Here is a 13,036-nt window from a genome sequence, read left to right as displayed (position 1 = left end):
CTTTTCCATTCAGCCTTACTGTGCATTTTCTTCTGCTGTTCTTTCCTTCCGCTTGCCAGCGCTTTACAAGCTAGCTGCAAAGCTTGTCTCACCAAAGGATGGGATGGAAGAAAAAAATAAGAATCTGGATGGAGGTGAATGAGGCAGAGGCTCATAGCCCTGTATCCCAGGAAAGTGGGGAAGAAAGCAGTCTCACTATCCCAACACAACCCTGCACTGCAGCTTTTACTGGGGGGTAAAATCCTTCACAGGAGTTCTCACCTTCCACTGATATCAGAATGTGAGATACCTAATTTTCTGTAGAAGTACTTCATTCTGTTCTGGCTAAAGATACTCTGGGGCAGGGATCCCCATTTACATACATGCATTCGAGAGTAATTAACAGTACCTTGCACCTTCCTGGACAAGGAATATCCACTGCCAGAGAGAAAAAACAAGGCTCAGGTCTTTCAGTCCTAACGGCTTGCTTGCTACCAATGCAGAAGTAAACTTGTCTAACTTGTATCTGGAGTATTCACAACATTTCTCTTAAACTCAAAGCTCTCAGCATATTAAAAAATAAATGAATAAATAAATAAAAATAAAAATCCAGCAGTTCATAAATAAAATCTAAGAGATTGCCTTCTGGCAAGCCATAGCCATACATTTGAATATTGGAATATAACACTAGTAGCAAGATGAGATCCTTACACAATGAGAACTTGAGATCAATGTGAGGGTTGGATTTTTTTTTTTTATATATTTATTTTTTAATTAAGGAAATAAGAACAAACTATTTAGAAGTGATCTACGTTTCTTAATTTAAGAAGCTGTTCCTTGAGTTACTGGGATGTCATGGTATGAGCCAGAAAGAACATGAATTATACAGAAGTTACTGACTCAGAGCTGCCTGGAAGTTCCAGCTGCCATAAAATAGACCAAGAGCTGGCTCAGTGGGAAGTGGATAACAGGGAGATGTTAAATGTTAATGCTTGCATCCCAGAGTTGTTCTTCCCTGTGGACACTTCCTAGAGTACCAAGGAAGGGCTAATGACCACTCAACCAGTTTCAAGAATAGTTTAATTACTCTAGCAAACCACTCCAAAGATTCACTATTGGTCCTTGAACTGTTCAGTTATAAACACAGATCAGACAAACCATGTAGCAAGGTAATGTTCAGCCTTTCTTAGCACAATGATTTAATGTTTCATTTTGGTTGTAGTTATTGTTTTAAACAGGAGTCTCCCATTTCAAAAAAAAAAAAAAAAAAAAAGTTAAAAAATACCCAGCCTGTAAAAAGTACGTAACAGAGCTTCCTCTCAGTGCCATATAAACAAATAGGTTGGTGATTTTAAAACCAGGCCTTCAGCCTCTCTTTTAGAAGGCTCAAATATGTTGTTTCCTCATAAACAGGAAGCATGCTCAAGTTGTTCCACATGTAATTATCACATTTCCCTAACTGAAAGTTTTAAAACAAAAGAAGACTACAACTGTGACAAATTACATAGCTGATTTGCACTTATTCTGAGTTCAGACTCTTCATCTGAAAAGTAAACACCTGGCTTCACTGAAAATATAGGTAAAGATGTTTCAACACAAGGCTACAAGGATTTGACCTAGTCTGTCATTCCCACTCCTGAAAAAAAAAATAAAAAAAAATGTTCATCTGATTGAGCATTTGCAGACTGATGCATTTGTTTTAATAGCCCAAACTATACCCCCTAATTCCTTAGCATGTATTTACTGGTTTATCTTACTGCACTTTTATATCTGTAGATTATTTGATTTTAAATCATTATTACTAGTGAAGGTTATCAAAACCACAAATTTTGGTAACCATAGAGTCCAAATCAGACAGCCAGTCTGCATGTCAACATGTGCCATGCTGGGGAGAACCAGAACAGAAACAGCAGAGCAGCTCTGGCATATATTTAATACACTCCCACTGACCTCAGGATTGTTGGCAGAACCTAAAGCAAAGGTTTTGTCTACAAGAAAGATCCAAACAGTAGTTGGAGGCAAATATCTCTGTGCCTAATATGCCTAAAAGAAATTGGATTTCAAAATTTAAGCACTTAACCCACTAAGAGCATAGCAAGGTTTAGTAAGGTCACCTAATTAGCTAATTCGAAAAGCTTCCTTGATTGAGCATCCTTCTACTTAACACTAGCTTAAATCTTAAACTGTAAAATCAATGTTCCTAAATTCAGTTAACCCGGTATTACTGCTTTCTAGAAACTCTTCACAATTCACTACATTTTGTCAGCTTAAACATCTCTGGTTTGGAAAACAATTATCACTAGAATTAAAGGAACATCCTGTACTTCTGAAAGGTTTCTTACTGCTTAACAAGTGGAAGTGACCTTGGTTTACAGCTATCAAATAACCATGAAACCTTTAGTACTTACAAACATAAGACGAGTAGGTATGTTGTCTGATTGCACCAAAGGATTTTTATACAGCCAGATCTCTTCTGGCTGGATAACCCGCTGGAATGGATCCAAAAATTCTGTAAAGCTGAAAAAGAACAATTGAAGACATTTTTTTTTTTTTTTGTCATTGCTGTTGTTTTTTGTTTTGTTTTGTTTTTTAAGGTTAAATGATGACACACACACAAAGTCCTGCTATTTTAAAATTTCCCTCCAAACTAATTATGGTGTAGCATGCATTGATTACCTTTTCAATATGCTGCTTTCCTACATCAGTGCTTCTTAGTACTATGACCTTCATTAACATACACTTAGTAAAATGTTTTTTCAAAGTTTATACTCTACATCTTTATAGACATTCCACAAACTTGTAAAAAAAACTGTTACTATATTTTTGTGGGGAAAGTGTGCAAAGAATATTGTGGGATTAGAAAAATAACATGTAGCAGATGCTTTACACTGAAGAAATTATATAGCAGTTATTAAATACAAAATGTCTTTAAACTTCAAGATACAGAAATACAGTTGTATTTGAGGATCACAAAACAAGGAGAAAGAAGAAGCCCAGACAATCCCTTCTGCAGATAGAAAGAACAGGTCATTTTAGAGAACATCTCCAAAAGACACATCCTCCTAAAACAGCATGGGCTCTTAGAAATACATAAGAAGTTCTTATTTCAGATTCACATATTCGATTTGGTGGTAAAATTTAAGAAGAATGTAGCTCTGCCATAAATGAGAAATTTGGTCTCAATTCAATCAAAACTGACCATTTTACTTTCATTCTTATGTCATCTCATTTAAATGATGTCATCATCATTTAAAAAATAAAAATAATTTAAAAAATCAACGTTATGGTTTCATTGTTTTGAATTGAGGATAATCAAAATAAAACACTGAGATTATATCACTATTTAGGAAGTAAATGATTTGTGCAAGGATCTTTGGTACAGCACTGAAATTAGGAGCAGGAATTGTCATCTTTTACTCTAGTCAGAGGTTCCAGAAGCTTTTGAAGACTACATAAACTGTCTCTCTTTCACAAAATCCTTCTCTGTCCTTTAAGCCTTCTTAGCTTTGAAGTCATATCAGACTTTCTGGAAAGCCTTGCCTTTACTTTATAAAACTCACTTCAGGGCTATTTACTGGGTCTGAAAGAATAGCTGCTGAAAGAAGATATAGGGACCAGTTTTCTGCAGATTGGTCTTACCTAAAATGTCAAAGCACACAGGAGTAGTTGGCCAAAGCTTTTCTTACTGTAAATTCCCTGAAGCCAAGGGCTTCCAACCCTCAAAACTAGGTTTTATAGAAGTAACAACTACAATTAACTTTGTAAACAGAAAAAGCCCAAAGCAACTTGTAAAGCTGAGTAAAACTGAAACTGTAACTCCCCCCTGTGAAGTACAAGTCCTCGAATCTAGCAACCAGCCTTATTCAGTCCCCTGCACCTCCAGGAAATTTTTCTTTCTCTCTGATGAGTGACCAGCTGCTCTTTGTTTTCTCCCTGTAGTCTATGATCTCTCTGCTTTATTTAGTTTCCCACACCCCCAGCCCACACTGCTACTGACTCACACCACCTGAGCACGCTCAGGTTTACCTTAGAAAGGGATGTAAAACTCTATCCCAAGGAGCCCAAATGACCTCTTCTTCCTAAAGGAAAGTAACAAAAACAGGACCAAACAAGTCAAACAGTGTTGTTACTTGTAGTGATAGTTAAGTTTCCATTACTGACCTACGTGAAGAACCAGATTCTTCTGAAAACTTTAAGGAGTCTACTATTTCCAGAAGGTTATTTACTCTTATATTCATCTTCCTTAAACCCACAGTCTGACTCTGCTCTCCTAGGAAAGTGCAAGGTGAATTTCAGAAATGTCAAAGCACATTGTTTCAGAGTCTTCAAAATGAAAACTTTTATCCTTTTTCCTTAAAATCAATGGCTCATGAGAGACATAAAAGAGTGAAATGTATCAAAAGAGACCATTTCCAGGAAATAAAATATTCCATATATGAGAAAATTAAATTTTTCTCTTCAACTAGAAAAATAAACGTTGATTTCTAGACAATGCAAACAACTTTGTTTCTAAATTGTAGAGACATGGATTTGACAGATGGACTATTTGGTAGATATGAAATTGTCAGGATGCTACATCCAAAGAGTTGCAATCAATGGCTTTATGTCCAGATATGTAGACCAGTGGCAAACAATGTCCCTTGGGGGTCTGTTCTGGGACCAGTGCTTTTTAATAGAAGTTGGAGGTTGGACTAGGTGATCTTGGAGGTCTCTTCCAACCTAGATGATTCTGTGATTCTGTAACATCTTCCTTGGTGACAGACAGTGGGATTGAATGCACCCTCAGCATGCTTGCAGATGACACCAAGCTTGCAATGCAGTTGACACTTTAGAAGGACCTTGACAGGCTTGAGGTGCACCCATGCAAATCTCATGAAGTTCAACAAAGCCAAGTGCAAGGTCTGCAGCTGTGCCGGGGCAATCCCAAACATCATTACATACCGGGTGACAAATGGATTGAGAGCAGCCCTGCGGAGAAGGACATGGGAGTACTGGTGGATGAAAAAAAAAAAAAAAAAAAATTGACATGAGCCAGCAATGTGCACTTTCAGCCAAGGAAGCCAATCATATCCTGGGCTGCATCCAAAGAAACATGAGCAGATCAAGAGAGGCTATTTTCCGCCTCCACTCCGCTTTCAGGAGTATCGCACCTAGAGTACTACATAAAGCTCTGGGGCACACAGCATGGACCTGCTGAAGCAGGTCAAGAGAAAGGCCACAAAAATAATCAGAGGGTTAGAGCACCTCTCCTATGAAGACAGGCTGAAAGAGTTGGAGTTCATAGATTCATAAAAACACAAGTTTGGAAAGGACCTACAAGATCATCTAGTCCAGCCGTCCAATTTATTATTTATGAGGTATTTAGCATAAAGAAGAGAAGGCTCTAGAGAAACTTTGTTGTGGCCTTCTAGTATTCAAAGTGGACCTAAAAGAATCTCCCTATCTTTCTTAACCAGGGTGTGTAGCACTAGGACAAGGGGTAATGGTTTTAAACTAATAAGAGGTAGATTTTGTAAGGATATAAAAAAGAAATTCTTCACTATGAGGTAGCTGAGACAATGGAACAGGTTGCCCAGAGAAGTTGCGGACGCTCCATCCCAAGAAGTGCTCAAGATCAGGTTGGACCGGGCTTTGAGCAACCTGGTCTAGCAGAAGGTGTCCCTGCCCATGGCAGGGCGGTTGGAACTAGATGGTCTGTAATGTCCCTTCTAACCCAAACCATTCTATGATCCTATGACTACATCTTTCAGGCTGTCACATCTTTTCTGACATAGTCCTTCAGATATCAAGGAGATCTCAAAGCACGGGAGCTGATGGATATGCCAAGGAATGCCTTGAAACAGAGACATGTTCTTTGACATTTCTAGGCCTCAAAGGATTTTTTTATTTTTTTTTTCAAACTGCAAAGAACAAATGATACACAAACACTTATGCTTCAAGGTGATCACAGTATATACAAGCACCACTGCACTTGGCAAATGTGACACATTAGACCAGAGACATAATTATTTTGACATTATGACATTTGACATTAAGAGCAGATGCTAAGAGAATTAAAGGTTTGGGGCTTTTTCTTCATTGCCTTTTCTTACATAACTTGAAGAAAGGAAGAAACAAATCTCATGTTAAAGTATATTTGTTAAAATCTGAGAAATGAAACAAAAAAATCAATTTAATCATTCTCACAGGAATCATGATATGGCACTGAAAGTATGTACTGAGTCATAAGATTGAATTCCTTTAAAAGAAAAATAATACATGTTCTAAAGAAATGAAACGGTAAGAAACACCATAAATTGTATCTGATTCCCATGGATGACTGATTTTCTGGTTGTTATACACTATCTTTGCAATCTTCTAAAGAAAGATTAATGTAAACAAAAATACCAATGACAGTAACAATTATTACCTTATTTAATAACAGCAGTTTTTTATCCACCACCTATTAAATTTCATTATGTATCTATTTCTTCCTCTTACTTTTGTTCTAAATGTCTTCCAAGAAAAGTACTCAATTATTATACTGAAGCATAATGCAAACAACACAAAATTGTTGACACTAGGTAAAAAAAAAAAATTTGAAAATCACTACTGAAGGAGAGAAAAGTAGGTACAAAAGGTGGAGGATCATGTCTTTGTGAGCAACACAGAAATAAAAAGTAAACAGTTAAGGAAGGTGACTATATGTTGTTTTTTTTTTTTCCATCCTCAGAAAGAGCTCAGCTGCTAATTAAATTTTTATGCCAAGATTCATATGAGAACAATTCTTTTCTATATTTGAAGCACCATTGGTGGGCAACTGGATACAAGATTTCTCTAGCTTGAAGGCAATTCCCTTTGTACTCTATTAAACAATACTGAGGATATTCTGGTTTCTAAGCTTCCTGACACTTAGTGATTTATGCTCCTTCATTCTATCTGAAAGTACTTTCTATTACTATTCATAAGCTAGCACAAGCTTGTTCAAATGACTAGTTGTTATTAGAAATGGATGTTGTCTTTGGATAAAGCAAGCCTGTTTCTAGACATTTTCTGTTATGGCTAAAAATAGGAACTCATTCATATCATACCCCTTGGTAGCAGGTGGGCAACTTAGTAAACTCAGTTTGGATTTGTAGATGAAAATATACTATTAGTTTTTGTCTTTACTTTTTCTGCATGTTTTTATATTTGCTCAACATTTTTAACAGTGTAATAAGCAATGTTTTGAACACACCAGCCTGATAGCACATGTTTAGGGTATAAAAGGACTTCCTTTAATTTCAGCAACCTTTAGCTGTCACTTTCAAAGCACCCCAAGGGAAACCAGAGCCCTAATAACATTAAAAACCTCAGAGAGGAATGGGTGCCCAACTGCCTGAGGTTGTTTTGGACAGCCCAGTTTACTGAATAAAACATTAGACTAAATAAAAATGACCTGCTTTTCTAAGGGCACAAACACTTCCAGGTTATGTTAATTTCACTTCCATTTAACAGCATGTAGCCCTGTAAAATAAGTTCTACGCAAGCACCACATCACGGATAAAATTACATCGAGATAAATTTGCACAGTGGTTTTATGAAAATATGTAGTAATGTTTTATTATGAAGCTATTCACTGGTAGTGAATTAAACATCACATAAATACCCTCACAGAGCATGTGCTTCCACTGTGGTCTTATCTCCTATAACTACTGGCAGAGCATTGTTTAACATTTCACCTTAATGCCTCAGACACTGCCTGCAGTAGCCACCATTCCCTGGCATTCAGCAGGAAGTGGTCAAAACCAAATGACATTTGCAAGTTGTTAAGATCAGAGGTAAAGCAATAAGCAGTACTGCACTGGCAAAGTTGGTAAGACAGAAACCTTTCAAATTAAAGCAGGAAATTATGTTTCAAATCTAGCAACAAGAACAGGACCGGAATAGGATAGATGGGCTCAACTTTTGGACTGTATTGTTGTACATTATTAGCACAAAGTACTAATAGTACCTTTCAGAAGCTAAAAGCTGTGAAATCATGGACAGCATTCACCTTAGAAGCCCCTACCAGAGTTACACGGACTCACCAGCCAACAGCTCCATTTCCAGAGATTAACAACATGAAATGGGATGGGAGATGCAAGGGCTTTGTTCCAAACAATCCCAGGGATCTCGGCATCTGCTCTATTGGAAGCATCCAAAGCACACTGGAAGATTAGAAGATCATTTCCCGGTTTTGAGAATCATCTAAAGAATGTATGACGTGTTTTTGTTTTGTTTTGTTTTGGTTTGTTTGTTTGTTTTTTGTTGTTGTTTGTTTGTTTGTTTTTTGTCTCTTGCCTGGCCCTCTGAAGAATTTATTTTCTTCACAGATGCAGGCAGTGGATTTCCCAGAGGAAAGGAAAGTCCTTATGGCATGACAAAGCATCAGAAGAGAATGAACAGGAACTTGTTATTGTGGTACTCAGTTTCTTGTATCAGATAATTAGCGACCAATTCTCCTCTTTTCTAAGTATAATCTGTTGACAAGCAGATCTGATCCTAAAATGGTTTTGTATGCAGTTTTTCATTTGAGCAAATAACAAAGAGATAGAAGCGAAGCCACAGGTGCTAGTGAACCTCTCTTATAAATCACCACCAAGCACTTGTAGAAATAAAGTTTGGCTCTGATCATCGTTCCCTTACTGCAGGACTCTGAGCAAACTCATTAGTTCCTCTCCCACCAAAACAGATTAGCTGTGGCTGTGCTATTCAAGCATGCACTTTCTTTCTAGGATATTTTCCTCCTTGAATATTCCCCAAAACAGGCCTCAAGCCCAGGAGTAAAAGCTTTTATCATGTACCTGCCATGTTAAATCGGGCAGTCAGTTGTCCTAGTACTAAAGCTTCATAGTCATGAGTAGCATCAGTGAGACTCATTGAAGTTGGGAAGGCTCTGTACAAGTTGGCCTAATTACAGGGGCATACACAAAACACAATTCACTGAGACATTCTTACACAACTGATTTGTAGCCCCAAAGTTTTATAAGAAAGGCCATGAAGTAGAACACAGCATAGGGCACAACAACTGTGAAAGGAAATTTGCTTTAGTGATTTCCAGCAAGCAACCCAGGCTAAATAGAAAGAGTACTCTGGCTAGGTACGTTGCACAGAATACTGCTTTCCACTCTTACCTGATACACAACAATAGCTAGAATAGCATTCACATCATGTTATTTGCAAATACTGGAGAATAACTTATTCTCATGCCATAAGAAAACCTACTCATTTCTTCTCTATATTAAGGAAAAAATAAAACTTTGCAATGGGTCTTTTATGGACTCCTCCAAAGACAGACAAAGTAGGAAAAGCTTGAAATGGTCTGTGCATGGAGTGCAAAATTAACAGAATTGAAGGTGACAGGATAGTGGTAAGAATAGCGAGATAAGAAACAGTACCCATAGTTCATCGCCATCATATGGCTAACAACATGAATGTTGGAATTCATTTTCTGAAATAATGCTGCATACTTGGATGAGTGTGATGAGATGGCTTTGTGTTAGCCCAGAGGTTAGCAGAAGGAAAGAGATTTGAGTCATTTAATTTTTAGAGTTATTTGGGAAAATCCACAGTTCCTCAAACATCAAGAAGGGAGTTACATATTGGGGTACAAATACGTGACCAAGGCCTGATTGTAAATGATGAACTGCAATTCCACCACGGAAGAAGCAGACATGATTTAAAAACATGACTTCAAGAGAGCATAAACTCTAGTTTTGATAGAAAAAGCAGGTTTCCCTATAGATAAGGCACAACACTGGATATCAACAGATTTGATGTTGTCTGCCACTGTTTTCCAATGCAAAGTGGGGAAAACCATCCCAGCTAAAAGTATGAATATCTGGCATTTAAAGTAAGACTCCTAGTGCTATATTTTGCTCATTACCTGGACTGGTATTCACATATGCCCAGTAGCCATGGCTGACAAGCATGTAAACAGGAAAGCAGAAGCTTCAAATTTCCATGGAAATCAAAAGTTGAGTTGTATACAGTACAATAGAAGTTATATTCCAGTGATTATTGATTACCCAGGAAGTAAATACATGAGAACAGAAATTAATGGTTTTATTGGTTCTTCATAATCTTTGATGGAAACTTGTTATTTAAACCATTATATTGTAACTGCACTAAAGCCAACTAAAAAACTAAGATACATACTTCTCAATACAAGGCCATGCAGTTTAGACACCTGTCACTTTTGATTAACAATCTGTAATCCTAATATGGAGCTTTATTGGGTCTGAATGCCCTGCAGGGTAGAGGAAAGTTAATATGCACCAGCAATGTCATACAAAAATAATTCTGAGTTTTATTGCTACAGAAATGAGAGGATCTGTTGCCTCTGTATATGCAGTAACCCTTTGTTTGTAGGCTAGGGCTCATAAAGACTGTGAGGAGTACTGACGGAAAGTGAATGGTAAGAAAAATGTTGCAAGAAACTTGATTCAGTTCTGATTCAGTGCCCAATGCAGCTCTGGCAATACTACGAGGTGATGGCATTTTAAACTTCTGCACTTTTTAACAAGATAGAAACAAAGGTTTCATACCACCCCTTCTTGATAACATTAGATATTCAAATCTGAAAACATACAGCCTTCCCCAATCTTAATTCTGCGGGTGCATATTTTTTTTTTCTTTTTTTTTTTTTTTTATGTAGGGAGAAGCTGTCACTGGAATTAAATCCTGGGACAAATAAAGAAAAAGCAGTGTAGGCAGGTGCAAAGAAAAAATTATTGAGAATTTGGCGATGGTGGAAAAACATGCAGAGACTAAGCTACGCCTGACTCACACTGAGTTCTTTCCTTGTTGCACGTCCTTATGCCTACACATGAGCATCAGCATTTCTAGAGTTCCCTCTCCCTGAAACATGAGCCAGGACTTCCTCTGTCCTCACAAAATACCAAAGACGGTAAGAGCTGATATAACCAGTGTAACCTAACATAAGGAACTGTTAAAATAAGGTACAAAAGATATTATACAGATGAGCTTAAGTCATTGATTAGAATAGATGCAATTAAGGTTAGTAAACTTCTTGTGGCCCTGGTCTAGTCATCAGGTGATCATTTCCTACCCCTGAGAAATTGTCTTTATTACTTATACTCCCAGTGAAACAATAATTTGCAGTCCTAATATTCTTATGGATATCCTGAATGAAGAACAATGTTAACCTAACATTTCTAAAAAATTAAAATTTTGTCTCCAGTCAGGCATCTGAATTTTTTTTTTTCCCCATTTGAAACACACACACACACAAAATCATCAAGCCTTGCCCACAATTAAAGGAAATCAGCAAAAATACTAAATTATGAAACATATGAGAGCAGAATTGTTGGAATAAGAATAACAAGGAAAACATACAGCCAATATCTTCGTCTCTGCATTAACTTAGTAAAATAAAGGGTAAGGAAATGTAAGAAAAAAAAGTAAAAAAAAAAAATTACATCTTGTTTTTATTAAATGTGACTGGCAATTAGAGGACTGGTTCTCACGAGTAGGTTTGGCTTCAGATGAGTCAGTATCACCTGATGGAAAAGATGTCTGCATATTTTAAATTTGAAATTACAATGTTACATTTAATTAGCACATATGGCCACATTAGCCCTTCAGATATGAGAAATCATTTTGATTAAAAAGGGATTTAAAATAAATCCTGATGCAGTTTAAAATATATATATTATTGTGGCTGTCATATTTCCCAGATGTGCTGAAGGAGAACGAGAGTTTCCAGTATTTTTCTTCAACCTGACTGGTGTAGCACATTTCATAGATTTGCCTCATATAAGCACTGATTTTACAGATGTATCCGGGTGCTACTGATGCCAAAGTTGAATGGTCACCCTCTTCACTCTCCCCTTTGCAGCTTTTGTGGCACCCCAGTCAAGGCAAGCTGTACTCTTATTGAGACAACAAAGCCCACCATGATGTGAGATATGCTCTTCAAAACCAACATGCCTGACAAGATAATAGAGTCTGTGCCAGATAGTGTTTCTGAATGATTACCAAGCCACTGGACCCTTCTCTGATGTGGTGTCTGAGGCTCTATTTACACAGACTTCATCATCTGTGCCTGGGATTAGGCTCAAGTCTGCTGGTCCAAAATCAAGAAATTATAAGAAATAAATGATGGGAGTTCTGCTGCTTATGAGATAATATATGCGATATGTAAATGCTCTCAGAATACTTAATATGAAATAGTGAACCAGCAATTCTTTCACAATGCTGAAGAGAGAATGGCCTGGAGTTTATGTATCTAATGGTATCTAATGTGAATTTCTTTAGTTCCTAAGTTATATATATCTGCTGTTTTTCTCAAGACCTGACATTTGAACTATCTCTTGATAAACCATTTCCTTCCTGTGACATTATTTCAGCCATACTAAAATGAGGAGGAAATGGAAAGGATTACCTGAACAGGTATGACCAACCCAAGTAATAAACGAAGCCAGTCAGTTGTTGTTGTGCCAAGAAAAAATCCAGGAACTTCGAGTCTATACATTCTCCTTTTTCCTGTGCTACTTGTATTCCAAGTGTTTAGCCTTAGGTATTGCTGAGCTTCATTATTGCCACTGTGAAGTGACTGAATCTGAAAAACTTCCATTCAAGGGGAAAAAAAAAAATAAAAAAAAAAATGGTTACCCAGGAGTTAATATGCTTAACTGGCTTAGATACAACCTTTCCACCATAATTTCCTCCTTACAGAAGTGAAATATTTGGAAATGAGCAAAGTGAAGGAAAGAAACTGGGAATAGTTGGTCATGCTGCGTTGCAGCTTTAAGAGTGGTTATACTGAAACAAGAAAAAAGCACTGCAAAAATTAGTCACGTTACCATATTTAGGCTGTTTTTATATTTTCTAAACTTTCTTTCACCTACTATGGAAAGTGATCTTTGCCTCTTTTGCTTCCTGATCAGCAGAATATAAAATAAACAGATTTAAAACAAAACCACATTTGATTTGGCATTTAGCTGCTTCTGAAGTGGAAAAACAGTTCAGTTCTTGTGATCCCTGCTCACATGGAGCAACTTGAAGCACGAAGAAGATCAAGCACAAGGCATGC

At 37.1% G+C, this 13,036-nt stretch overlaps 1 protein-coding gene across 5 annotated transcripts in view; it reads right to left on the bottom strand.

The window, feature by feature from the left end:
- PLPP4 (phospholipid phosphatase 4) overlaps positions 1 to 13,036 on the bottom strand; it is a 58,421-nt gene that overhangs the window by 35,369 nt on the left and 10,016 nt on the right. For 2 of the 5 annotated variants that reach the window (XM_084526255.1, XM_084526253.1), the window contains exon 2: positions 2,388 to 2,496. In XM_084526255.1, the coding sequence (XP_084382381.1) occupies positions 2,388 to 2,496 (109 nt within the window). Of the gene's footprint in view, positions 1 to 2,387; positions 2,497 to 3,618; positions 4,072 to 4,140; positions 4,233 to 8,027; positions 8,135 to 13,036 lie in introns of those variants that run through there. The other 3 variants (XM_084526252.1, XM_084526254.1, XM_084526256.1) reach the window with 3 other exon arrangements.

Source organism: Aythya ferina (genome assembly GCF_964211825.1).
Source record: "Aythya ferina genome assembly, chromosome: 7".
NCBI classification, from domain to species: domain Eukaryota; kingdom Metazoa; phylum Chordata; class Aves; order Anseriformes; family Anatidae; genus Aythya; species Aythya ferina.
The sequence above is the reverse complement of the archived record's forward strand: the minus strand, read 5'-3'. Positions and strand labels throughout refer to the sequence as shown.